Source organism: Tiliqua scincoides, chromosome 3 (assembly GCF_035046505.1).
Source record: "Tiliqua scincoides isolate rTilSci1 chromosome 3, rTilSci1.hap2, whole genome shotgun sequence".
In the NCBI taxonomy this organism is placed as follows: Eukaryota; Metazoa; Chordata; class Lepidosauria; order Squamata; family Scincidae; genus Tiliqua; species Tiliqua scincoides.
The window spans coordinates 133,002,938-133,030,639 of NC_089823.1; the positions used below are offsets into that span (position 1 = coordinate 133,002,938).

A 27,702-nucleotide genomic window follows, 5' to 3' on the forward strand; every position below is an offset into this window, starting at 1 on the left:
GCCCAGTACTGCTTGCACTTACTGGGAGCAGCTTTCAAAAGGTTTCAGATAGGGATCTTCCCTAGCCTTACCTAGGGATTCTCAGGGGAGTGCAACATCTTCCAAGTGGCTTGTAACCCCATAGGGTCAAAACCCATACCTTGAGAACCCTTGAGTCACAGCATTATTTTCTGTCATGTTTAAATGTTTGCAACTACTAGAAAGAAAGAAAGAAAGAAAGAAAGAGAGTAGTTCTTTTTCAGAACCTTGGAGAGCAGTTTGGTGAGGTCTTCAAACAGGTTAGCACAGTAGTAGTCACAATCATAATTCATGTAGAGCTCAGTGACAAAACTAGGGATCCTCCAGAGCTGAACTATGGCCTCCAGTGCCATCTCCTTCATCTCATAGGGCATCTTAGGGTTCTCCACAGTGATTATCTCCATCAGCTTCTTTATATACATCTGGTAGAGACAAAGAATAGCTCAGGATATAGCATGCAAAAGGCACCAAAGTTCATAATCTCATGGGAGGAAGAGAGCACTTTCATAAGTACTATCACAGTATTTGTACTAGTGTGTTTTTTTTTAATAGCTTGACAATAATGTTGACAATAAACATTCATTTCCCACCTCTCCAATCTTTAAATGTTGGAGGCAGCTAACAATGTACTACAACAAATAATGTAAACATTGAAACAGCATCTTCCAAAATTCCTGCCTTCCATCTCTGAAACAGGGTCAGTATGGGCATCATTTCCTAGAAGACATAAAATTGGATCCCTTCTGCTACAAGGAGAAGGCACATCCAATCTTAGAGATTGCTCTACATTCACTAGGGAAAGAAAGAGCTTGAATACTTCATATAGCAACACAAGGATAAGCCCGGTTTCCTAAATTATTTGATAGAATTCTATACTATGTAGTAGAAAAGCACATCTATGAAACTAAGACACCAAGTTGTTTAAAATAATCTTGTCCAAAAACCCGAAAAAGCTGCACTTCAAAAAACTCACCTCCAACTGAAATTTTAGGTGCTCTCTCATACTCTCAAATAGAAGAAAGCAAACCCTAAGAGAGGCCGAATATAAATTGAGTCGCTCCACACTCAGCAACTAGGGGAAAAATAAAAAAATTGGAAGGTCATGAATGCAAAATTATTCCTTTTCCTCTCCCAACTGAAAAGCTATCCAAAACTCAAATCATCATAGAGGAGATTCCTCCAAAGCAGGGGTGTCCAAACTTTTTGGCAGGAGGGCCACATCATCTCTCTGAGACTGTGTCAGGGGCTGGGGAAAAAAGAATTAATTTACATTTCAAATTTGAAAAAAATATACATAAGTGAATGTATTAGAGATGGAACTTATATGAACAAATGAAGGTCTTGCAATAGCTCAAGGTCTATAAAAGGCCTTGCACAAAGCAAGGCCAGCATTTCCCTTGCTGCTGCTGCTGCATCACAGATGTGAAACAGCAAGCAGTGGAGGGAGCCCTCGTCCCACAGCTTATGCGAGAGGCCTAACAGTTGGCTGTCACGCTGAGAGCAGTTGCATCAGGCCACCGCGGGCTCCAGCAAGTCTCTGGAGGGCCAGAGACTCACTGGAGACTAGGGGCTCCCTGAGGGCCAGATTGGGAGTCCTTGAGGGCCGCAAGTGGCCCTAGGGCCGGGGTTTGGGCACCCTTGCTCCAAAGTAAAAACAAACAAGATTTAATTGCTACTGCCTAATACATAGGAGAACTCTGCAAGTTAGGAAAATTCAAGGAATAGATATGGCAAATAATAAACATAAACTGGGGTTATGTCCTGATATAACTTACAAATGTGCAATGCTCTCCATTGGAATTAAAACCTACTATAGTCAGGTTTGATTCAATATTGGGTTATAAGACGAATATTAGAAAAACTGAAATACAGGTTGAGACTATTTGCATGGGTTCCATTCCAAGCACTCACTCATGGATGGTGTAATGGAAGATGATAAGATCATCAGGTGGACGATATGGTGTTGACAGCGATTCCATGTTTTGACAGCTGTTTGACAGCTCTAGGAAGGGCAGGGCTGGCTCTACAGCTGTAATCAATCAAGGCCAATGGAGACCTGGATGGACACCTGAGCTTCATTTGACCTTGATGGGACTTTGAATGAGCTAATGAAGTAGCTCACAGCTGAGCTGCATTTGGACTTAACAAGGGGCTGCAGGATAAAAGGCAGATTCAGAAGGAGCAGGACTACCTGCCCAGACAGAGCTACCTGGACCCAAACCTACAGGATGGACACACAGGGAGAAGGGGACTGCCAGGACTCTGGAGGACACAGAAGAGTGGATTGCCAGGACCCTGCTGAAGGAGACACTCTGCTGGAGAGGACACAGAGGAGGGACTCTGCTGCAGAAGACTGAACTGTGCTTTGAGCTGGGGTGGACTTGAACTGGAAGCTTTGGACCTTTACCCACTAAGTTAAGTGGGTGGGAAAGCCTCTGGACAAGAGGACTTGCAGGGAATAAGTATATGTTTGTAGCAATAAATTTGGTTAATTGCTCAACTGATAAGGAGATCTGTTCATTTCTTTGCACACCACAGCTGTTGTTTCTAAAGATAAAAGAGGGTGTTAATTAGCCAAAAGTGGGCATTGGGAGTCTGAATATTTGGACAAGACAGATGGCAAAAAACGAACTATAGCAAATCAATTTAAAAAACAAAGTTTCTTTGCTCTGTTGATTCCAAAACAGCCTTGCTGACCTTTGTGATGTAAGATAAGAGTCCTTAAATAGACAATCCAACAATCAGTCCTCCTCCAAGAGCTTACAAAGAGCTGAGAGCTTACACTCAGCCCCTCCCTTCACCAATGCAAAGGGATCACCTTTCTTTCACATGCTCAGGGGGAAGGGAAGGGTCCACTGGGGAGAGAAGGACTGATGAATTGTAAGCCAGCTGCCCCTTTTCTCTCCCTCTCATCTTAACGAGGCTATTGTTAAAGGACTGTTCAGTTTTTTAAACTGATTTTAAAGGGGTACATTTTTTCCCTTCTCCAGGGATCAGCACACTCATTCTCATTTGCAGGGGCCATTCATGTTGAGTCAAATCCGTGTATAAGAAATCAGTGTATAAATAGGCTGGACCTGTATTAGCATTTGATTATCAAACAGAAGATACTGAAGCAACAAATTGGTTACTTGAAGCAAATTAGACAAAAGGAATCTATAACATACTTAGTAATGAAATTGGAAACAACTTTAAGCATTTGTATATCTTGAATTTTAAACCCCTCTGTTGAAAGATTCAGGAAGAAATAGAAGTGTGGCAAAACTCGCATCTAATTTTTTTCAGAATTTGTACAGTTAAAATGAACATAACACCGAAGGCAAATGTTTTCTTACAAACTACACCTCTTAGTGTAACAAAACTATTGAAGAGATAGCAGCAAATTATATTAAAATCTGTTTGAGGGAAAAGGAAGGTAATAAGACAAAATCAAGTAAATCTGAGGGTAAAGGTGGTGGGGAGTCATGACTGACCAAGATAAGCAAATGTGTTAAAATGGATATTAAAATGGTTTGGCAAATACAAAACCAGATCTGTTATGTATTAATAAAAAGAGAAAAAGTTTATAAAGACAATGGCATAATTATTAAGAAGCTCTTGGAAATATGAAACACTGTTCAAAGTAAGTCACTATTGGGCAGCCCAATTCTAAAGCTGGCTGCTCTGCCGAGGCTGCAGGAGGTCTCCTCAAAGTGCAATGCTCTGCAATGGGGCTTCTCAAGTCTGCACCAGCTATTCTGCCTTCTGGCCTGACATGGAGTTCAGAATCCGGTGGAGTAGAGTTCTGCTGGTCCCACCTCCCCCCTTAAATTGAACTTAATTTAAAATCTAAAACTGAACTGGGCTGTTCAATTAAGTAGGGGGGCTGTTAAGGTTTTTACAGGCAGGCTACAGACAGAATTCACTTGGTTGAATAGGTTTGGCTTCCCCATCTCATCTCCCCTTATTTAATTGTTTTATTTTAATTATTTAAAATTATTTTTATTTGCTTGATGATGTCACTTCCTGCCATGACATGACTTCCAGTGGGTCCCGGAACAGAATGTCATTCCAAAAAGTGAGTCCTGGGGTCAAAAAGTTTGAGAACCATCGGAATAAAGTTAAATTTTAGTCTTCTATGGTGGAAATGGAATAGAGGTAGGAGACATTAGAGAAAAGTTCTGAACACCTTAAATGAGATATTTCACACAAGACACATGTGGAGCCAAAACTTTGTCTACTAGCTTTTGTGAAATGCTAACCAGGTCAGTATCCAACTCCAATCTTATACACGTTAACCACTACAATGCTAGGCTTTGCTTAGGATTTGAGAAATTGCTTAAACCAAACTAAACAGGAATGACTTGAAAGAGTAGGGATTTAACTAAGATTTTGAAACATCAGATCCCTGCAAGATTTTGGAAAGATATGCAAGGTAAGGGAATCAATGATGATTTTCTATAGGTTCTGACAGAAGGCTTAGACATGAGTATTTCATCCAAATCATTCCAATATGCTATATGATTAGAAATAAAAACAATGTAAATCATGAGGGTTGCATTTTATATTATGTAAAAGCAAAAAAAGGTTTACATATGCTTTTGTATGTATTTTTTGTACTACAGTATGCTAAAACAAAGAAAAAGTACTCTGCGAGCATTTAAGGAATCTAAACTTACTTGAAATAGATATCGGCATAGTTCCTCTTTCACAAGTCCTAGAAGGGATGGAAAGTTAGCAACAGAAGCCAACTCCAGTGCAACAGTGAGCAGCTGCAGACCCATGTGAATCATCACCTCTGAGTTGTGGCGATCATGCGGATTTGTGAGGGAGATGAGAAAGCGGAGTAGTTCTCGGATACAAGGCAACCCATAGGGGACTAATGCTGTTCCTAGGGGGAAAGCAAGGAGAAGTTCACAACAATAGCACTTCTGCTGCTGCTCCTTTCCACTCAATAATACACAAAATGAATCTAGGCAGAAGCAAATGCCACATACAGTACTTGCTTCCTTCTTTTAAAAGGAGTAGAAGAGATAAAAATGGAGGACACTGAACATATTTCAAAGCACTCACCTTCCTTTTGAGAGCACTGAGTAAACCGAACTCCCCGAGGATTGACATAGTCCATGTCATGAACAGAAGCAGAGTCTGAATGCTCAGCTACAGATGTACACTCTTCAAGAACTTCTGGGATGGACTCCACTGATGCAGATGGGGTTTTTTCCTCCTGGAGGCATTCATTCTTCAGCCATACAAGTTAATAAGAAAGGAACAGACATGCGCTACAGCTAGCTGCTATATGGGCAGCTCTCTGATACAAAACATCCCCATCACTCAAAGACATTCATTGTCAGAATAGAGTCAGAAGTTCAAAAAGTAAGCTGTCTGGTTCAGTGGTTAGAAGCATCACACCTGAAGAAGGTGTAAACTTCAGTACTGTGTATTCAATACTTGAAACCCCTTTTATGTCTTCTCTTCTTGACTGTGCTGTCCCAGAGGACAAGATTGTAACAGACCAACCAGAGAGCTGGAATACAATATGACTGGCAGGAGATTCAGGACAGGCATAAGGAAAAGCTTCTTCACATAGCACATAGTTTATGGAATTCACCACAAAAGGATGTGGTAATGGTCACAGCATTGATGGTTGTTGTTTTTTTTAATATATGGGGGACAAATTGAGAGCCCCAGTCACAATGGCTTTATACTATCTCCAGGTTTAGAGATGCATCTGAATACCACTTGCTGGGAAGCAGGACAATTCATGACATGCTTCTAGCCTCCCCAGAGACATCTAATTGCTCCTTGTAGAGAAACAGGATGCTGGACTAGACAGGCTTTAGCCTAATGCAACAGGTCCTTCCTTATGAAGCAAAAGCTATAGCTGGCTTATAGGTTGCTGGGCCCTACGATTATGCATGCTCATACCTGGGTTTCTAGTTGTAACCTGGTTCTAGGTTCACTTAAAGGTATTGCTGCACCAATTCCCAAAGGGTTGGACATTTGCAAGTCTGTAAGATCTTCCTTTGAGCTGATCTGGGAGGAAAGTTCTATGCCACTGTCAGTAGAAGGGCTGACTGCAGAAGATGTATTTTCTGAACTTCCAGATGAGCTGGGAGAAGGTACATCAACAAAATTAACTCCACCTGCTAATAAAAAACAACAGTAATAAGTTAGCCACAAACCATAACTAGAGTCATGTTCCTATTTGTTTATGCACTGAATCCTTGGTTCTCTTTCATGACTTCAACTACCTCCTCTCTCGAATAAGTTGCACTGAGTATATTCAAGTACTTCCCAGAACTCCTGTCCAATAATTGGTGCAAATGTTAACACAATCATAGTAAGCTCAGAAACTAGAAGGGTGGGAGAAGGAAAATGTCCACATGACAGAGGAGTAGAGTGTGAGGAAGGTGTGTGTGAGCTTAGGAGCACTCCCAATCACTTAGTCATGATTATATGACCAGGCAATATACAACTACAATGGACCCAAGTTAACAAGCTATGTATACATAAAGGAAGTTAGGCAGAAAATAGATACTGGAGGGGGGGGATGGAATGAACAGCAGAATTGGTTTAGTAAATATTTGCCTAAGCAAATGGTAACAAAACAAAGTATCTCTCTTTTTCTGAAGAATGAGTGGAGAAATATATTAAGTGAGGAAGATAAAAGTACATCACAACTGAAAAAAGTACCTCACTGATGAAACAATATCTGTTGTCCTTTATTTGCAAATTTAGGGATCTATTAAATAATGAATCATATTGTCAGTTAATTTTCATTAGGCTGAGTTCTAAGAACATCTGTGAATGCATAAGCAGCACCAGAGATCAGCCAGCCAGATCACACACTGGTCAAGGGTCCACAAGCTGCTAATGGCTCAAACAGCAAGCTTCCAAGCCCCCTTTATGATGGACAGTGGTGGAGCAATGCACTGGGCAGAGAATGCTGTTCCATTACTGCCAAGGACTGGGGATGGGGGTGGGAAGAAGATCAGCTCTTCCTGCTTTTCCTGCCCAGTAGCCAATTGAGTTGTTTCTCTCAGACTCTATGGATGTATAGTTGTATATTATTGTGATATAAAAAAATTATTAGTCTTTCTCTATAAGGACTTGATCAACTGCAGTTTTATACAACAAAAGATCTGCATCATCTGGGACAAAGCACAAATTGCATATCACTTTCTTCTTTTGTCAATGATAAATCCAAATGCAGCTTCTACAATAAAAGCTGAGTGGTTACTAGGGGAGAGAGATTGTGTGAGCATCTTTTCATTCTTTTCAGTTGTATTTCATACAGGCATTTTTCAATTTGACTTTTGAAGCTATTTTTGAATACCACAGCATTCTTCATTCATCAACATCCATTCCATTACAGTTTTTGTAGCTGCAGAATCTTTGGCATATATTTTTAAGTTTCATCATAAACATATCCCTGCTAGAGGGACAGACTGCATAACCAAGTTTATTATGGAACCAAGCTTTCCATTCACATTATATTACTTGCCATACCTATACCATTGGCAGCAGACTGTTCAATTCCTTGAGATGCTTTGGCTACATGGCAAGAAGTCCTTGGCGATCTCTTCTGCTTCTTCCATTTTGATGAATCGCTCATTCCCCCAGCTCTCATTTTCAACTGTAAACAGCAACCACATAAATGTTTTAACTGTCCATCTAGTGGAAGCTCACAACAACATTCCAATGGGGCAAAATCAGAATCCTACTATTGCGCCAGCTTACCCCAAGATTTTACCCTAAGATCTATCCCAGCCTCAGCTGGAAATTATCTGCTATGTTACTTCAGTTTATAAAAAGATCTAATAACTTACTAGATTGATATTTTAAGCCTCTCAGGCTGCATTTTTAAACATTCTGCCACACTCTAGCATGACTAAGAAACAAAGTCAAGGGCAAGATTACACAGATGGTGATGGGCTTGCTGGGTTCTAGAAAGTGCCTACTGACTTCTAAAAGACAAACTGAACTGGCTACAACCTGCCTCCTCTCTCATAGATTCTGACGTTTTTGTTTAGCAAGTTTTAGACCACCACAGAGCATCACCCATCCATGATCACAGAAGAGCATGAGTGGCCCAGGAGAGGGTTTCTGAATCCCACGTAATTATTTTATGACAGCCCATTACTGTTATACAAATTATAGTACTTTTGCCCAATACTCTCTCTCTCTCTCTCTCTCTGTAATTAGATCTTATCAAGTTTTTAGAATAAGGAACCAAATATAATCATGATTTTACAATTGGAAATCTAAAGTGGTGCAACACCAACTTGGTTTTGGAGTTTTTAAATTATATCTAACTACAAACACTTAATCAGACCAATAACAGAAATATCTTTGTGGTTTATCTACAACAGAATCAAGCTAAGTGCATTTAAGCATATTAAAAACTACAACGCTTGGTTCTTCTAATAAGCTCCCCATCTTCAGTCACAATAGATACAACATTTTAGCCAGGGAAGATGCCCAACACCATGGCAAAAAAATAAAGTGAGAATAACAATCACTTCCCTTTGTCCATCTTTCAGTAGCTTTTGGTCTGATAATTAAGAGATTTGTTATTCCACCTTTCTATCCTATGATCTTCCAAAGAGGTTTACAATATAACAAAAATATAAGATTATCTGAAAAATACAGGAACACTAAAGCAACAATAACTGAAATTAGTATTTTACCCTACCTGCAATAAGTAGTGCAATCCTAGGCATGTCTACTCAGAATTAAATCCCACTGCCCAGGTAAGAGTGCATTCAATTATAACCCAAGCACATGTACATGAAATAACTGCACATTCTTCTCCACTTAAACTGACACCACTTCCAACTCCATCTCATCAGAGTGAGATGGAGTTGGAGATAGAGTCTACAGAGTAAATACAAGGATTGCAAGGTTGAGAAAGCTTCCAAGAGATATATTAGTGCATTTTATAAGAAAAAGGACAAGAGATAGGGTTTTACAGCAACATGCCAAGATGAAGCTTACAGTAGAAGGGGTACAGATTATTGTGATGAAGGAGGTTCCACTTAGAATTCTAAAGAAAAGGAAAGAATATGGCTTTCTGGTGGATGTTTTGAAACAGAAGAAAATTATCTTTAGAAGGTGTGAATTGGAAGGAGTTACCTTTAGATTTCAGAGTAGAATGTATAGAATAGATTCCATTCAGAAAGCTAAAGATTTTATGAAGGAATTCGAAGGAGGAGAAGAAAGAAGAGAACAGGAAAATCTAAAGGATATGCAATAAGCCCAAATAGACTTTCAAATAATTAGTTCAGAAGATTAGCTATGGAGTATAAGTTTTTATCTTGGAACATTAATGGAGCTAATGCTCCAAATAAGAGGAAAAAAATATTTTATTATTTGAAGAAATTTAAAAAAGATGTGATTTGCCTTTTAGAGACACATATTTAAAAAGGTCATACAAATTACTTAATACAGAGAAAGTTAGGACAAGAATTTTTTTCAACAAATTCAAAGAAGAAAAATGGTGTGGTTATGTATGTTAAAGATTATTTAAAACCAAAACTTGTGTTTGCAGATGAAAAAGGCAGGTGGTTGGCTGTGGAAGTTATAATTTCGGGAGTAAGAACTTTTGGGTTTGTATGCTCCAAATCAAGAAAGAGGAGTTTTTTTTAGGCAATTATTGGATGTACTCTTAAATTACTCATATTCAAGTTATTGTTTGATGGGAGATTGGAATGCAGTTGTGTCACCACAAAGGGACAAAAAATCTGAGAAGGAGATTAAGATTTCTCAAGGGAAATTACCAAAAACTTTTTTTGATTTGGTAGAAGCTTTAGGGGTTGTAGATATTTGGCGACAAATGAATGGAAATATAAAAGAGTTTACTTATTATTCAGAAAGACACAGATCACTTTCAAGAACAGATATGTTCTGGGTGACGACGGATATTGCAATAAAAACTTCTAAAACAGAAATTCTATCAAAGACTCTTTCAGATCATAATCCAATAACTATGACTATTAAGAAGAAACCTACAACATATAGATGGAGATTGAATGAATTGTTGTTACAAAAAGAGGTAATAATAAAGGATGCTAAGCAGAAATTAAGGGAATTTTTTAATTTGAATTTAAATAAGGGAACAGAAATGAGGATAGTTTGGGATGCTAGTAAAGCTTTTATGAGAGGATACTTTATTCAGAAAAGTATAGAATGGAAAAAAGAGAGACAAATTAAGTTTCAGAAAATTGGGGAGGAAATTAAAAAGAAGGAATATGAGTTAATAGAAGTCCCAGGAGATTAAAAAAAAATAGTACAACAAATAAAAGATTTACAGCATCAATTATCTTTGATGATGGTGAATCAAATGGAAATTAAATTAAAGTTTGTGAAACAAAGATATTTTGAGCATGCCAATAAACCAGGGAAATGGTTGGCCTACAAATTGAGGAAGCAGAGAGAGAAGAGAGTAATTTTATAATTGCAGGAGGCGGGAAAAATGTATACTGATCAGGAAGATATAAAAAATTATAAATTATTATGCTAATGTATACAAAAGTCAAAAAATAGATCAAGTAGAAGTAAAGAACTACTTGGATAAACAAAATTTACCAGAAATGTTTGAAGAACAAAGGGAAATCTTAAATAATAGAATAACTCTGTGTGAAGTTGTAGAGGCAATAAAGAAGATTAATATAGATAAAGCTCCAGGTCCAGATGGTTTAACAGGTAGATTCTATAAATGTTTAGAAGAAGAAGTAAGTTTACCATTGCTTAACATGATGAATGATATTTTGCAGACTGGGAAAATGCCAGATTCATGGAAAGCAGCAAATATAACTTTGATTCCTAAAGAAGGACAGGATTTGATGGATATAAAAAATTGCAGACCTATTTCCTTGTTGAATAATGATTGTAAAATATTTACAGCAATTTTAGCAAACAGAATGAAGATATTACAAAATCTTATACATGAAGATCAATGTGGTTTTTTACCGAAAAGACACATGAGTGATAATATTAGAATAGTATTGGATTTGCTGGAATATTATGATAAAAAGGATAGAGAAACAATTAGCATTGATTTTTTTGGACTTTGAGAAGGCATTTGACAATTTGAGCTGGACTTCCTTGATTGCTGTCTTAGAGAAGATGAACTTTGGAGGGAACTTTATACAATGGATAAAATCAATTTATACATCACAAACTGTGCAGGTAGTGGTAAATGGAGAACTATCAACAGTGTTTGAGATTCAAAAGGGAACACAACAAGGATGTCCATTGTCGCCACTTTTATTTATACTTGCCCTAGAAGTGTTGTGTAGAGATATTAGACAAGATGAAAGACTACATGGTGCAAAGATTAAAGATGAATGCTTTAAATTAAGAGCATTTGCAGATGATATGGTTTTGATCTTAGAAAAACCTTTAAAAGACATAGAGTTGTTGGTTAAGTTGAAGAAGTTTGAATCATTAGCAGGATTTAAGATAAATAAACAGAAAACTAAAATTTTATCTAAAAATATGAATGAACAAGATCAATCGAAGTTGATGAATAAGACTGGGTTCAAAGTGGAGAAGAAGATTAAGTATTTAGGTATTATTTTGACAAACATGAATTGTATGTTATTTTAAAATAATTATGTTAAAGTTTGGGGTGAAATTAAAAAAGATTTTGCAAGATGGGAAAGGTTGAAATTATCTTTTTTGGGAAGAATATCTGTAATTAAAATGAATGTACTACCAAAAATGCTTTTTCTCTTCCAGAATATACCAATATTACTTTCTGATAAACCTTTTAAAGAGTGGCAGAAAGATGTGACAGGTTTTATATGGCAAGGGAAAAAACCAAGAGTGAAACTTAAGACTTTGCAAGATGCAAAAGAAAGAGGAGGTTTAGCATTGCCTGATCTGAAGACTTATTATGCATCATGTTGCTTTCTGTGGCTTAAAGAATGGATATTTTTGCAAAACAAAAAATTGTTGAAGTTAAAAGGTTATGATTTAAGATTTGGTTGGCATGGATATCTTTGGTATTATAAGTTGAAAGTGAATATGGAATTCAAGAATCATTATGTTAGACATGCACTGTGGAAGATATGGAATCGTTATAAGAAAAGGTTTTACAACAAAATTCCACTCTTAACTTCACCACAAGAAGCATATTTTGGTTTGGGAACTGTACCAAGAGATAGATGGTTATTGTATAAGAACTTATTGAAATGTAATCAAGGTCAATGTATTTGAAGTCTAGAGAGGAATTGATTGTAGAGGGTTTTGACTGCCAATGGTTTATGTATTTACAATTATTAGAAAGATTTAAAATTGATAAAAAATTATATGGTTTTGAAGAGGGAGAGACAATATTGGAGAAACAATTAAGATCAGATGAGCAGGTAATATCTAAAATATATAAATTGCTTTTGAAGTTTGAAACAGAAGATGAACAGGTTAAAGAATGCATGATCCAGTGGGCAAAAAATGTGGGCTATGAACTTTCAATGGACAGATGGGAGAAATTATGGATAAAACAGACAAAATTTACTTTGAGTGTTAGCATTAAGGAAAATATATATAAGATGATCTATCGTTGGTATGTGACACCAAGTAAATTAGCTAAAATGTATGAAACTATGTCCAATAGTTGTTGGAAATGTAAGAAACAAGAGGGAACATTTTACCACATGTGGTGGACGTGTTCAAAAGTTAAAAAATATTGGTCACAAATTCATGCACAGATACAGTTGATCTTAAAAACAAATATACAATTGAAGCCAGAAGTATTTTTATTAGGCATGACAGATGAGTATGTGGAAAGAAAAAATCAAGTTTTATTTTTGTATATGATAAGGGCTGCCAGAATACTTTATGCTCAAAATTGGAAGACTATAAATATACCTTCGGTGGAGGAATGGTGGATAAGACTTATGGATTATGCGGAGATGGATAAATTAACAATTTTGCTTAGGGAGAATTCAACAGAAACCTTTTTGAAGAATTGGAGTCCAGTTATTGATTTTTTGAATCAGAGAGAGGAGGGGATTTGAGGTATTTTGGATTTGAAGATTGATTTTGAAGTATTAGTGGTATAGATTAACATTTGTTAATGTTTGGACTGTATGTATTTGGATTATAAGAATGGAAATGTTTTGGCTTCGCTCGTGCTGCTTTATTGGAATTTTGTTTATGTATGTATTTGTTTTTCTATTTTATGTTTATTATAGTTAAATAAATGACAAAAAAATAAACTGACACCACTTCCCTCCTCTTCCTCTGTCATCCCCCTCAGCATTTGGTAACTGTTAACCCCCCCCCCCCACACACACACACACACACAGTCTGGCAGAATGAAGGCAGAAAGAGCCATACTTTCCCCAATTGGCTTGTGGTAATTCTTATGTCATCTGAAGCCAGGCAGACTGACAGAGATGCTTCTCACTCTCACTGCTCTAGCTGTCTCCCAGGAGAAAACAGTGGTCAATGAGAAATATCATAGCTGTAGGTGATAAGCTACTCCAATTGCCAAAATGCCAAATGGGATGGCAAAATGTGGTGGGGGCGAGCAGGGAACTATTTCCCCTCAGCCCTAAGTTGAGCACGACCTCCCAAATCTGAAGAACTACTCATCAGCAGCATCCCTATCTTATCTGGACTGGCTCCAGTTTATTAGCCCTCAATCACCCCATTAATGATCTCAGACACTAATTCACCATAGCACAGGAATTTGATGAAAAGGGAAGGATTGGGGAACAAAAGGGAAGGAGAGGGGATCCAAGAAACTACAGGCTGGTCAGCCTACCATCTGTTCCAGGTAAGATGGTAGAATGGCTCATCAAAGATAAAATGTTAAAACTTAGGGAAGAACAACCTTTGCTGAGGAAGAATCAGTATGGCTTCTGAAAGCGTAAGTCTTGCCTCACGAACCTTTTAAAATTCATTGTAAAGGTCAACAGCCATGTGGATGCAGGTGAACCCATTGATATTAAATATCTAGATTTTCAGAAAGTGTGACACAGTCTCTCACCCCAGGCTCCTGAGAAAATTCCACAGTTGGGGAGTAAGAGAGTAAGTCCTCTTATGGATTAGGAACTGGTTGAAGAGCAGGAAAAAGTGGGTGTCAGTGGGCAATTTTCACAATGGAGAGATGTGAAAGCGTTGTGCCCCAAGGATCGGTCTTGGGACTGGTGCTTTTCAACTTGATCATAATGACATGAAGTTGAGGATAAGAAGAAAGGTAGCCAAATGTGTGGATGAAAATTAAACTTTCCCAGGTGATAAAGACTAGAAGTGATTGTGAAGGGTTCCAGAAAATTCTCCTCAAACTGAGAGAATGAACAGCAAATGGAAGATACACTTCAGCGTAAGTGTAAAGTAATGCACATTGGGGCAAGAAAACAAAACTTCATATATATATGCTAATAGGTTCAGAGCTGTCTGTAACAAATCCGGAGAGGGATCTTGGGGTGCTGGTGGACAGCTCGATGAGAGTGTCGACTCAATGTGCAGTGGCAGTGAAGAAGGCTAATTCTATGCTTGGCATCATTAGAAAAAGTACTGAGAATAAAACTGCTAATATTATCATGCCATTGTACAAACCAGTAGTAAGGCCCCAACTGGAGTATTGCGCCCAGTTGTGGTTGCCACATCTCAAAAAGTATATAGTGGAAATGGAAAAAGTGCAGAAGAGAACGACCAAAATGATTATTGGGCTGGGGCCTCCCTTATGAGGAAAGGTTACAATATTTGGGGCTTTTCAATCTAGAAAAAAGGTGCCTGAGGGGGGACATGATTGAGACATACAAAATTAAGCAGAGGATGAATAGAGTGGATAGAGGGATGTTCTTTTCCCTCTCACACAACACCAGAACCAGGGGACAACCATTAAAACTGAGTGTTGGGAGAGTTAGGTCAGACAAAAGAAAATATTTATTTACCCAGCTATAATTAGTTTGTGGAACTCCTTGCCACAGATGTAGTGATGGCATCTGGCCTGGATGCCTTTAAAATGGGATTGGAAAATTTCTGGAGGAAAAGTCCATCACCGGTTACAAGCCATGATGGGTGATGGCTTCTGGCCTGGATGCCTTTAAAATGGGACTGGACAAATTTCTGGAGGAAAAGTCCATCATGGGTTACAAGCCATGATGGGTATGTGCAACCTCCTGATTTTAGAAGTAGTTTACCTCAAAATGCCAGATGCAGGGGAGGGAACCAGTATGCAGGTCTCTTGTTGTCTTGTGTGCTCCCTAAGGTGTCTGGTGGGCCACTGTGGGATACAGGAAGCTGGACCTGATGGTCCTATGGCCTGATCCAGCAGGGCTCTTCTTATGTTCTTAAAAGGAGAAATAGTCCTGCATATCATCAGCATGCCTTTGATGTATCTCTCCAATTAACTGGATGGATCTCACTCAGCAGTTTCATGTAGCTGTAACAGTACAGGAGATGGAATAGAATCTTGCACAACACCACAGCAAACACTATGGAGTGCAATAGGCATCCCTACCACCACTTTTTGGAACCAACTATCCAGGCAGGAAATGGACTACTTAAGTACAGTGCCTTCAATTTCCATTCCAAAAGGCAACCCAGAAGGAAATCACTCTGCTACAGTATCAAAAGCTGTGGAGGGGTCTGCTAAATCAGCAAATTACATTTTCCCTTATCCTTCTTCCCGTACTCTCTCACTCCATTAATAATCTCCTGGACCCAAACAGTCATTGTTCTCCTTTTAGAGGTTAAAACCGAGAAGGATAAAGAATGATAAAGACTGAGTAAATGGGTAGTGGGATGCAGCCCTCCAAAAACACTATCCACATCTCTGGACTTTAAGAACTTAAATTCATCCAACAATTTACAATCAGATGATATTCTAGAAATGCTGATCAGCTGAACTGCAGACATGGTGCTGTCTAAGCCAAGGCAGACATAAATAGTCTATTCTCAATATGTTTAGCAAATAAGTCACAGAACACTATCAAGAGGTTTTTTTAAACATTAATCTATAGGTCTAACTGGAGAAATTCCTAAACTATTCAAAAAATCTCCACTAGATGGTACTGCGTAGACTCAATAGAGTCAGAAAAATAATCAAGTAACATACAGCATTTAGCCTCTTGAGACAGACCATTCAAAACCTATCCCCAAAATCTGGAAGAAGCTGCTGCAAGGCTCAACCTTTCTAAGAAGTAACCTGACTACGACAATGGAACTGAAAAGAAATTCCTCATCTCCAAGTTACCATCTTGCTGTCCAGATGAGAAAGCCAAATATAAAGCACAACCCACAAACACTCTGGACCAAAGACACTTTGAGACAAGTCATAGTGGCCATAAAGTTCCAAGTCAATCCAATAAGATAACCTCATAGTGACTGCCAAAAGCCCCCCAAAAGTCCTCAGCATCAGTGCAAAACCACTTCTGTCACCTTTGGCAGGAGCACAGAAATAACTGGTTTTTGCCCCCTCAAGCCCCCTCCCCAATGTTGTTGTATACAAACAGGGGAGCAGAACTGCAGGGGCCATTTCAGCTCAGTTGAAGTACAAATGCTCAAATGGGACCCAGCTGCATGGTGATCTTGGAGAGCAAGACTGAATTCCTACAAACTACTGTGACCTCCCCAAACGCTGAAAACAGCAAATTTATATTGATGCTCCATTAAGAACGCATGTGGACCCATCTAACAGAGATAAAATTTGTTAATATTTATATTGAAAATTTCTGTTTCATCCACCCAAGTCTCTGTAACTCAAGTCAGGTCAACAGTACTTCCAGGATCTAATTGCAAATAATAATTGTTTTAATATAGACTGGACAATAATCTAATCAGACTAAGGGTGCAATTCTAACCAACGTTCCAACACTAACCTAACCACAATGCAGCCCCAAGTTAAGGTAACAAAGATGCCCTGACCTTGAGGAGGGCCCCTTGACTGCCTCCCCACTGCAGGATGCAGTGCAAGCCACATTGGCACAGCTATGTCAGTGCAGGAAGTTGGTTATGATTGCACCCTGATAGTGGTACACTCACCAAAGTTTGCCCTTCACCAGAAACTCATTCATGGGGGAGAAGTCTTTTCAATGGTGATGCCCAGACTACTGAATGACCTCTACAGAGAAATGTGTGTGTTCCCCTGCACCACTGCTTGGTTTTAAGAGGGCACTTCATAGCTTAAACTTATTTTCTTATTATTTATTTACTACATTTATATCCTGCCTTTCTCCCTGAAGGGACCCAAGACGGCTTACAATAAATGAAATACAAGAAACAAACACAATTAAAAACAGAATTAAAACAATACAGTTTGGCCTTTTATTGATGATACATGCTTTTATTTTATCTTTTTTGTTACACAGCTGGATAATTTAAGCCACCTTATACCCACTTTGCAGAGATAGATGAGATATAAATTTTATTGTAAAGGAATAAGAAATAAATTCATGAGAATTTAATTATCCCAGTCATTATTCTTTAAGTGTGAAGACTAAAATTTAAGTATGATTATTGCCCAAAAAGGACAAAAACAGTCTGTAATGTTTTCACTGCAAGCCCTTTATACAATTTGTTAGCCACCTTTCCATCAAGGTCCATGCTCATGTGGCATATCTTTTACAAAAACAACAAGTTGTTTGTTATGAAGCTCTAGGTGGGATTTTCCAAACCAGATAGGCAGGTGGGTTTGAAGAAGTTGCTCAAACACTATCAGCCTAGATTTGTTTTAAAGGAAAAGAACTTTCATCCCTGATTCACAACCAGAGTTTGGAAACCTGATTCTATTTCTGGTTCACAACTCTGCAGGTATAGCCGACTAATGTACAAAAAGGGGAACCATAAATCCTACACACTTATGGAAATGTTTAGTGTATTGCTTCTTCTATGCTCAACATTGGTTCCTAAAGCATTTACCCTAGGCAATGCATGACAATTTATAACAATTCTAGCCAACCCAATAGATGGGCTAATTTCTCTGGAATAGCACATAATATGCAAAACAATAAGCTTTCAAAATGTGACTGATGTTAGTGCCAACAGATTCTAACTTAATCACTGGCCACTGACAATGTCATTCCTGGCTTACTTTATTACTTCTCTGAATATTCTGACAAGAGCATTTCTGATGCCTGCAATGCCACAAAATTACAATCTTCCTCAACATATAAAGCCTTCCTCCCAATGCTAGCCCACACAGATGCACAATTTGCTGCATGCACTCTTCCCAAAAGCCATGCTGCATAAGAAACGAGAAGGAAAGCTTTTGCTACACAACACGTAACTTCCACCCACATATGCTTGCAGAAGGGAAGGAGAGAAAGAGAGACCTTCAGTTTCTTAAAGAGCAGTACTCTCTCTAACTGGTTCAAGGCTTTGGACTGTTCCCCATTACATAGGTCCAGTCTGTTGAGGAGATATGGAGAAATCTGTGAAAGACAGTCACATGTATGGTTTGAAAAAGAAAAAGAAAGCTAAACCCAAAGAGAGAATCAATGTAACAACACAAGGAATGAGGCTAATGCACACAATGCAAAAGTAGGCAGGACAAAAAGACTGGAAACCAAGGCTTCTATGAATGACAAGCAGTCAACAGCTCGTTAGTGAAAGGCTCTTGCACAGCATTACATCCAATGCTTACCCATCTCCTGAGCACAGACCATGTCCACAATGGGTAACATTTGCAAGCGTAAAGCACTGCAAAGTAACACTGATTCTACTGGTGCAAATCCTGAGCCCACAACCCTTTCCAGGGCAATAGTCTAAAAAAAAATGCTATAGATTCTAACAACGGCACTTGACCCATTATGTCATTTGGAGAATAGTAAAGAAATAAAGTTGCAGAAGGCATACCTGAATGCCTAAAGAGAGCTGTCTTTTTTGTCTTATTTTGTCAATGTATTTACCTGAATTGCCCCTCATGTATCTGTAGTTCCTTATTTATATATGACAGGGAAGAAAGTAGTCATGAATATGTGCCCACAGAAAGCTTCTGATACAGATTTCTAGGAACCCCTTCTCTTTTTCTTTTCTTTTCTTTTATCTTATCTTCCAGCCTGTTTCCCAACCACAATACACAAAGAAAATGAAACTCTAAAATGATAGCTTTTTTCATGCCTAGTTACAAGTGCCAAAGATTGATGCCTTGCACAGAATCAAGACATATTTCTGCTTACTAAACTCTGCAAATATACATTGACATGGCTGCATAAGTCAAATTCAAAAGATGCCTGATGAAACACCACCTCCTATTTCAGTCTTTTTAATATGAAGCACTTACCTTTTCCAGATAACAGCTTCTACTTACTAATGGGCTGGATTAATAAGCACTATACAATATTTATGGGCAGCTACAATAAAAACTGAAGCAAAACAAGCTTGATAGAAAGTATCTGTGCCCAGAAGAAGGCAACAGGAGGCACTTTCCTATCATCTCTGGGCTAAGTGGAGGTATCTAGGATGAAGGTATAAGGATCTAGAATCCAAATTCATTTCTTGGATAAGCAATGTTGAACTTCATTCATTTGAAAAAGGGTTTGACGCACTTAAAAGCACTCATTGGTGACCCAAAGATTTTCCAGAATAGGGCAGCTATAAACATTTGAAAGTAAAAACCAACAGAGAAACAAACACCATTTTGGGCCTTACCTTCTTTACATTAGTTCCCACATAGCTTTTAGGTTCTTCTTTAAACTGAGGTAATCTGCAAAAGACACCATTATTAAGGACAGAGAAAGCGACAGCCCTCTTCTATGAATGGCAAGCAGCAAACAACAGTAGTAGCAAACAAGAATGGAATCATTCCCCCTGAAGATGGCCTCCGTATGCAGTTTCTCTGCCCTCTTCTGAGCTTAAACTAAAGAATAATAAATGGAAAAGACACCATCAATCTTGGGAGTCCACAGGCAGCTATGTGGAATTCAGAGCTCTGACAGAAACAGGAATCCAGAAAATGATTTGTCAGGTCAGATCAGTTGACTAATGATTTTGTGTCTTTTGGGCACAAAGAAACATCTGCTCTTCAGCTCTTGTTGTTTTCCCCATCCATTATGGTTGAAAATATCTGAAATTCACATGCTCATAGCAATTACAAGAAGAGTACAGAACATAAAGACTCTGCACATGGACCTGATATGGGTCCCAAAGGAGCAGTTAAACCTTTGCTGCCTACTCTTCACCTGCTTGCTGACTGAAAACCAACCAATGCACACAATTCGGTTTTTCCTAAAATGTGTCTTTTCCCCTGGTCCACGAGTTCCTTTCTTGCATACTCACTTATTTAGCCTCTGAAGACAGAGGGAACAGAATTTGACTTGGAAACAAATAGCCAATGGAGTTGATACAGCACTGGCATAATGTGCTTCCTGTGATTACAGTGTGGTCTCTTGACATTGCATTTTGTACCAACTGAAGTTCTAAAATACAGTGTACATACAGCTAACTTTGAAAAGGTGTTACAATAATCTAGCATTGATGTTACATAAGAACATAAGAACAGCCCCACTGGATCAGGCCATAGGCCCATCTAGTCCAGCTTCCTGTATCTCACAGCGGCCCACCAAATGCCCCAGGGAGCACACCAGATAACAAGAGACCTCATCCTGGTGCTCTCCCTTGCATCTGGCATTCTGACATAACCCATTAAGTCATGTTACCATGACTGATAATGTCTGTGGCCAAGTCAGGTTGACTGCATTCTTTCTGGTGAGATCAAACAACTGAAATAATAAAAAGAATTCCTGGTAACCTTTGCTTTCAACACCAGAGCTGGATCCAGGAGCATCTAAGCTGTGAACATGTTCATTCAGGGGGAAAGCAACTCCATTAAGGACCAGTAAAACACTTAGACAAGGATCAGTTCAATCACCAACCAACAGTATTTTCATCTTATTAAGAAAAAGTTTATTAGTCTACATCCAGTCCTTCACTGATCCCATATGATTCAAGACTTTGACAGTCTCCCCAAAAACTGATGGAAAGGAGAGACAGAGTTGTATATAATTGGCATACTGATGACAATGCATTCCAAAAGTCCAAGTTACCTTCCCAACAGTTTTGCATAAATGTTAAAGAGCATTTAACATTTGAGACCAAGAACGCTGTAAGCCAAAAATCAAGGGGCAGTATCCCTGCATCATCACCAAGGAAAACCAGAACCATCTCTATTAATATATCTGTCTCTGGTAATCCAAATGTATAATAACCATCAATAAGTAAGCTCCTGCTTACTTACATCTAGTCATAAAGAAAATTTAATAATCTTACTACCTTGGGTTGCCAATTCAAATCTGCAACTTGTAACAGTGAAACATGTAGTTAACCTTAAGGCCAGTATTATCAAGCAATTTCAGATTACCATCTAAAGATTTATATTAAGTAGATCAAGCACAGAGCACCAAGCTGTCTTTCAGATGGGAATCAGTTTACATAATGACTGCCTTAAGAAAACAGGTTCTCTCAAGATACTGCAAACCTTTTCTTGGTACAAAGTTTGTCTTTCTGTCCTAACAGAGACTAGTAATGCTGCTTGGAGTCATCCAGTTTAAACTTTGCCAATTTAAAACTATTAATAGCCCATTTAACAAAACATCAGAAACAGAACAATAAAAAAGTGAATTTTTTATTTTGTATTCTCATATCTTAGCCTTATGTGTCCCAATTCCTTATAGCAAATATTGTGTTGGTTAACATTTATTGTGCTTTGGGTTAATCTGAAAACTCTTGCAAAATCTTTGATTAAATTATCAAAGTAAATGGTGGGTAATGAAAGAATAAATTGGGAGGACTGATAGTACAGCAGCCAAAAAATCCCTTCCCATAAAACTTAGATTTGAGGAAGAGGTGGGGATCATTGGCAACTTACTGGGCTGATGGCCAGTCACTCTTCCTGCTCAAAATTTGAGTTGCTCATCCAATTCATCAATTGATGATACCATAGTCACTACTGATTATTGAAATCACGGAAGCCTGATTGCGTGTCTCTTCATCATACATCTGTTTTTCTGGTTAATGAGTCTTGCCCTTAATGGCACCTTCTTGTAAAATGTAAATGTAAAAGTAGCAGAAGTGAATTATGGTCCAACCATAGCATGTGCGGGGATTCCACTCCCAGAACCCCCACAGATGCTGAAAACTGCAGATAATGAAATCTGCTGTGGAGCCAGCATTCACTCCCAGGTGGTGGTATGAGTTCCAGGGAGGGCATGTGCAGCCTCCCCAAACCTCAGAAGGCTTCTGAAGACCCTTGGAAGGTCTTAGAAGTAAATTTCTGGTTTTCAGAAAAACCAAAAGTTTGCTTCTAAGGCCTGCCAGAGGGCCTTCTGAAGCAGAGAGGCCACATGCAGAAAAACTGGAGGTTCACTTCTAAGGCCTTCCAAAGGGCCTTCAGAAACTTTCTGAGGCCCAGAGTGGCCATGAGCTGCCTCTTCTGGCTGCAAAATCTCCTGGGCACAAACAGAAGTCACATCTGGGAGGTATAGGTTGGCCTGCTAATCCAGACCCACGGTGGGTCAAAACCACTGGTCCCAAATCAGTGGATAAGGAGGCATGATCTGTACTGCAAGAGATTGATAGCACAGCAGGGAAGGAATCCCCAGCCTTCCTCTAATAAGTAGATCTGGGGAAGGGGTAAGGATTGCCAGTAACCATTGGGACAAGCCCCAGCCAATCTTCCTCATTTCTATCATTATATGTCTGTTTTTCAGGTTTATGCATCAAAATCTCAATTGCATCACCTAACAGGCTACCACACCACCTATTATGTGTCATGTGTTCCTTTATGTAGTTTTCTTAGCTCTAGTACTTTTGCTATTCCATCCCTAATCCTTGATAAAAATTTTGTTAGCTTTTAGCCAACTGCAATGCACCAACATGAAGTTTGAATTGTCCACAGTGATTTATGCTGCCAGCGATAGTTATGGAAGTTACTTATTAGTAATGTGAAAAGAATGATAACTTTACAACCTCGTCTAGGACATGATTCATCAATATGAGCAATAGGCACTGTACAACTTACATGTGTCACTGTCGACTACATTTACTAAAGGACCACTGTCTCCTCCAGAAATGTCCTACAGACACTTCTGAGATATGCTGGGGACAGAGGCTCCTGGGAGTCAAACCATACCAAAACATCAAGTATATACAGCAAGACATTCATACTGGGAGCTTTGCAGGTATTTGATCCCAAGTCTGACAAATTTCAGGGTCTGTTAAATCTTTTTTTTAATTAGGTTACGCTTCAAAGGCAAATGAATGATGTCTCTATTTCGAGTTCCGTACTGGGCTCAAGGTTATTGTGACACTGTCTGGCATGGTTTCATGCTGTGTTGTATTTCTGTTTGTCCTGGGCCGGTGATATAACATCTAATAAATGCCTTACTGAGACACTGTAGTCCACCCATAGAGAATACCTGCTTTGGCAAAAGCCCAAGGTCTGCAAAGAATAGATAATGCTTGGGGTGGATGACACTGGACCACCCTCCCCCCACAACTGGAAGTATGGAATCTTCCAACCCTTGAAGGGCCATCTGAGCAGTGCTGAGACAAACACTAAGAGGTTTACCTTGTGAAGAGCAGCTGCACCATGTCGACCAGAGTGTGCTCTGCAGATTTTCTCAATAACTCTGAAGACAAAAACAAATAACACAGGTGTCATTACTCGGTGTGATATTATCTGGAGGCTTCTCCAAGTAGACTCCCCTCCAAGCGTTGTTTACAAAGGATTACTGAAAATTTATTAAAACCAGCTCCCGTCTCAGCTGTGCAGCAAAAAGTACAAAAGGTACACTAAGTGGCGCTATGGAGCCAAAAGGGGGGGCACAAGCAGCGAGCAGAAAGTGATACAGGATCCCCTCATTTTTTATTAAGCTGTGGAAACTTTATACACATTTAGCATATTTTATGCTTGCTTGCATTCTGCAGGCAAGACTCACATCATTTAGCAGAAGCCATTACTGACCCAGGAAAGTTTGGGATTTGCTTACTTTCTTGGAAAACCTACCACTAAGCCTCATCTCAAAGCAGATACGGAAGCAGGACTGCATGATTTCACACACTGACTCATTGGTAAGATGAGCTCCAACTGGAGTAAGGAGAAGAGTCCTCAGGACCTGAAAGAAGAGCAAATTAACAAGGAATGATACCACAGTGACATTCCCACAACATTATCAGGTGAGGACAATGGGTAAAAAACAAAGGTGCATTTGACAACTGTAACTGAAAGGAAGGTGGAAGAAGAATCTCTCCTGCACATCTCATTCACTGAGGGGAGAGCAAACAACGCAGGGTTGTAGAAAGGACAAAAGAAGGGGAGGAACCATGCACACCACCCTGAGCTCCTTAGATGAAGGGCGGTATAAACATGTGGAAAATATTAATGAATTAATTAATTTATAATTTTGTCATATGTAGGTGTCAAAAATTTATGAGCCCCAGGTGTCAAATGACCTAGCTATGCCACTAGTTTAAAGTTTATCATTAAAGGAACAATGGAATCTAAACACTCTTCTCCTCTCCAGTCCCCATGAAAACAGGATACATGGAGTATCATTCAGTCACTACATTTTTGCTCCACATACCTGTAAGATTTTCATCAGGACAACCTCATCACTTGCAGGATCCGTGCCCACAAAGCGGGCATGTGTGACAGCATCTGCCATATTCTCCATTCCCTCAGCTGTGCCCTCATGGTTAGAATCTGTATAACAAAGGAGAAATTTTGGCAAGGCCAGTCCCATACAAAGCTTGGTCCAGAACAAAGTTCTTTACTTTTAAGTGCATGGCTTTCTTTTCCCTTCCCTTCCCATCAATCACATATTAAAACAGAATTCCGAGTTACCCTCCCTCAACAAAACAAATGCTTTTTGGTTGGATGTGCCTTGCTTGCTCTCTATGTCTGGAGCAAGCCCAGGAACAGAGAGCTCTTGCCTAGAGAGCTCCTAACTGCTTAGATGAGACTGGCATGTGATCACATATTGGGCGCCAAGCCCACCTGTCTATGTAAACAGTGGGACAGAGAAACCAGATGGCTTTCTCTCATCCAATCAGATGACCTGTGACATCATCAAACCTAGGTTTCTTAAGATCAAGCAGGAGATTGCTTGGGTACATTTTACCAGGTTAGTTATTAAAACAAGCTACTGCTTTGCAGAAGACACACCTGCTTACACCCAGCAAGTGTAAAATCAGTATTTTTGTGACAATATTAAGCAGCTAGCAATACGGACTGTATTTCTAGCTAGATATTTTTAGGGATTGATTTTTTTGCTTGCTCTTTCCACTCCAAGCCTTCACTAGTGTATTGACATAGGGTTTTGTATGCTTTTCTCTTAAGTAGCTACTAGGCTCCAATGCTGGGTGTTGCTAGTCACTCCATCCATCTAACGGAGTAAGAGGCACTTTTTCAAGTGGGTGCTCCTTTTTTTAGCAGGGGGAGAGTAATTGGCCCACCTCACCCCAGCACTGTCTGTTCTAGTGGCTGTCTGCTGGTATTCATTTGCATCTTTTTAGATTGTGAACCCTTTTGGGACAGGTAGCCATTTAGTTATCTGATTTTTCTCTGTAAACTGCTTTGTGAACTTTTAGTTGAAAAGCGGTATATAAATACTGTTAATAATAATAATAATAATAATAATAATAATAATAATAATAATAATAATAATAATAATAATAATAGTTTTCATCAAACCAGATGAAGGCATTTTTCACCAGCCTGCTTTTGTACCTCTCTCCACCCATTTTCTTTTTTTGTTTAATTCCTTTTGGGTTTTAATAAAAAAACCCAAACTGGTTATATTTTTAAAAAAACTGGTTATATTTAACCAAACAGGAAAGCTCCCAAAAACAGTTTCCTTGGGAGACTCAGAAGCTGCATTAGAACCCCACTGGTCTGTAAATCTGTTTTGTTAATTATCATGTCCAAGAGCTTGGATTTGGATACTTCAATAAAGTACCTCTAAAAGGGGTACTCACACTTTTTTGGCTCGAGAGCTACTTTGAAACCCAGCAAGGCCCAGAGATCTACCAGAGTTTTTTTTACAATGTCTGCGCCATCATAACATATAACATTTATGTGTACAATGTATGTTGGTGTACCTTGAGCCCCACTGAGTATAACAGGACTTACTCCTGAGTAGACATGCCTAGGATTAGGCTGTGAGGCTGCAATCCTAGCCACACTTACCTGGGAGTAAGCCCCATTGAGTACATTGGGCCTTACTCCCGGCGTTTCCTCCCAGAGGCACCTGAAGGGGGGGTCGGCACTCCGCGATCTACTCATTTTGCCTCACAATCTACCGGTAGATCACGATCCACCTATTGAGCACCCCTGCTCTAAAAGAACAACTTTTTGCATTATCCTCATGACAGCTGGGGAAAATGCTGGCAGAGGTAGATTCCTAACCAGTATGGACATAACCCTGTTGGGGTTATATTTTGACTCTTGGCCTGGTTAATGTTTGTTCACAGTAATTCAGTGGCTTGTCATGTCTGATGGCTCACAGACACTACTGTGATTCGAGTTCAAACAAGCAACGCTGTGCTTTCCTGGGTGGGGAAGTTTTCCCCAGCTTCCCTGTCTCTGACTAGTTTCCTTAGTTTGGGATGGTGGCAGCAGATGTGTCTACCAGTTTCCCCCAACTCACAGCCCAATCCTATCCAACTTTCCAGCACTGGTGCAACTGCAATGCAGCCCCAGGGCAAGGGAACAAATGTTCCCATACCTTAAAGAAGCCTCTGTGATTACATCCTCAACACAGGAAGCAGTGCATACCCCTTAGGTACAGAAGCACTGGCACTGGAAAATTGGAAAGGATTGGGCACTCAATCACTGAACCAGTAAGTCAGTGAAGCAAAGAACAAAAAGGGGGTGCTGAATTAGCCACCACTTCCTTAGGTCAACTTACAGCTTCTCTGTGATTTTCCCAGACAGCAGTGGAGAGGAACAAGACTGAGCTAATATGCTTTGATCCCCAACTCTGAAGCCTTGTGCTGCTTTAAGTATGCCATCTTTCTGCTGAATGAGACTAGTCTTGAATGGCTGTTCCTCCACCAACCAACCAGCCACACACAAAAAACATGGAGACAGAAAACCTCTTTACTTTTCTTCCTAGTTAAAAACCTGACAATTCTCTTGAACTCCACATTGTGTTACTCCCCTTCAAGAAAGGCAAAATCTATTTCTGCAAACTATCAGGAAACAATTTAGCCTTGGGGAAAACAAAAATGGACTGAGCTCCAGAAAAATCCATTTCTATTAAGAAAAAAAAAAAGTCCAAACACCCTATGGAAGGGCAGGTCCTCTAAACCAGAATCCTTTTTGGCTGACCTAATTTGTATTTTAAAATATTCCTATCTTTTCTTAAAAGGAACTTTTCAAATGAATTCCACAAAAGGAATCTCTGCCATGGGTGTTAGTAAATCCTTCGGAACTCTTTGCAGGCTCCAACCAGGGAATCTGCTGAAGGAACAAATAGAAAGAAATGTGTGCCATACCCTTGCCTCCCCACTGAAGGTCCTTCTGGACTCTTTTCCCACAAAAATGCAATAACCTATTTTCAATCAAAAGGTGGTCACTCCAACCTTGTTATCCTTGACAAATGCCAATTTCAGTGAAAGAAAGTGGATCATGACACCAAAGTACTTAAAGGTTCTGACTTGTTTGATCATCTGCCCATCATAAGTGTTTACAATGACAGTTGGCAGTTCCAAAGTACTTGAGGAATTTTGTAGCCCTTGGCTAGA

General features: G+C 39.2%; 1 protein-coding gene across 4 annotated transcripts in view; it reads right to left on the reverse strand.

Moving 5' to 3' along the window:
• GBF1 (golgi brefeldin A resistant guanine nucleotide exchange factor 1) overlaps positions 1 to 27,702 on the reverse strand; it is a 126,971-nt gene that overhangs the window by 43,679 nt on the left and 55,590 nt on the right. For 3 of the 4 annotated variants that reach the window (XM_066619154.1, XM_066619153.1, XM_066619152.1), the window contains 10 exons: positions 24,540 to 24,658; positions 23,963 to 24,071; positions 23,525 to 23,585; positions 19,609 to 19,663; positions 7,510 to 7,636; positions 5,926 to 6,146; positions 5,071 to 5,239; positions 4,677 to 4,888; positions 992 to 1,090; positions 246 to 440 (listed from right to left, as the gene is read on the reverse strand). In XM_066619154.1, the coding sequence (XP_066475251.1) occupies positions 246 to 440; positions 992 to 1,090; positions 4,677 to 4,888; positions 5,071 to 5,239; positions 5,926 to 6,146; positions 7,510 to 7,636; positions 19,609 to 19,663; positions 23,525 to 23,585; positions 23,963 to 24,071; positions 24,540 to 24,658 (1,367 nt within the window). Of the gene's footprint in view, positions 1 to 245; positions 441 to 991; positions 1,091 to 4,676; positions 4,889 to 5,070; positions 5,240 to 5,925; positions 6,147 to 7,509; positions 7,637 to 18,290; positions 18,390 to 19,608; positions 19,664 to 23,524; positions 23,586 to 23,962; positions 24,072 to 24,539; positions 24,659 to 27,702 lie in introns of all 4 variants that reach the window. The other variant, XM_066619155.1, reaches the window with a different exon arrangement.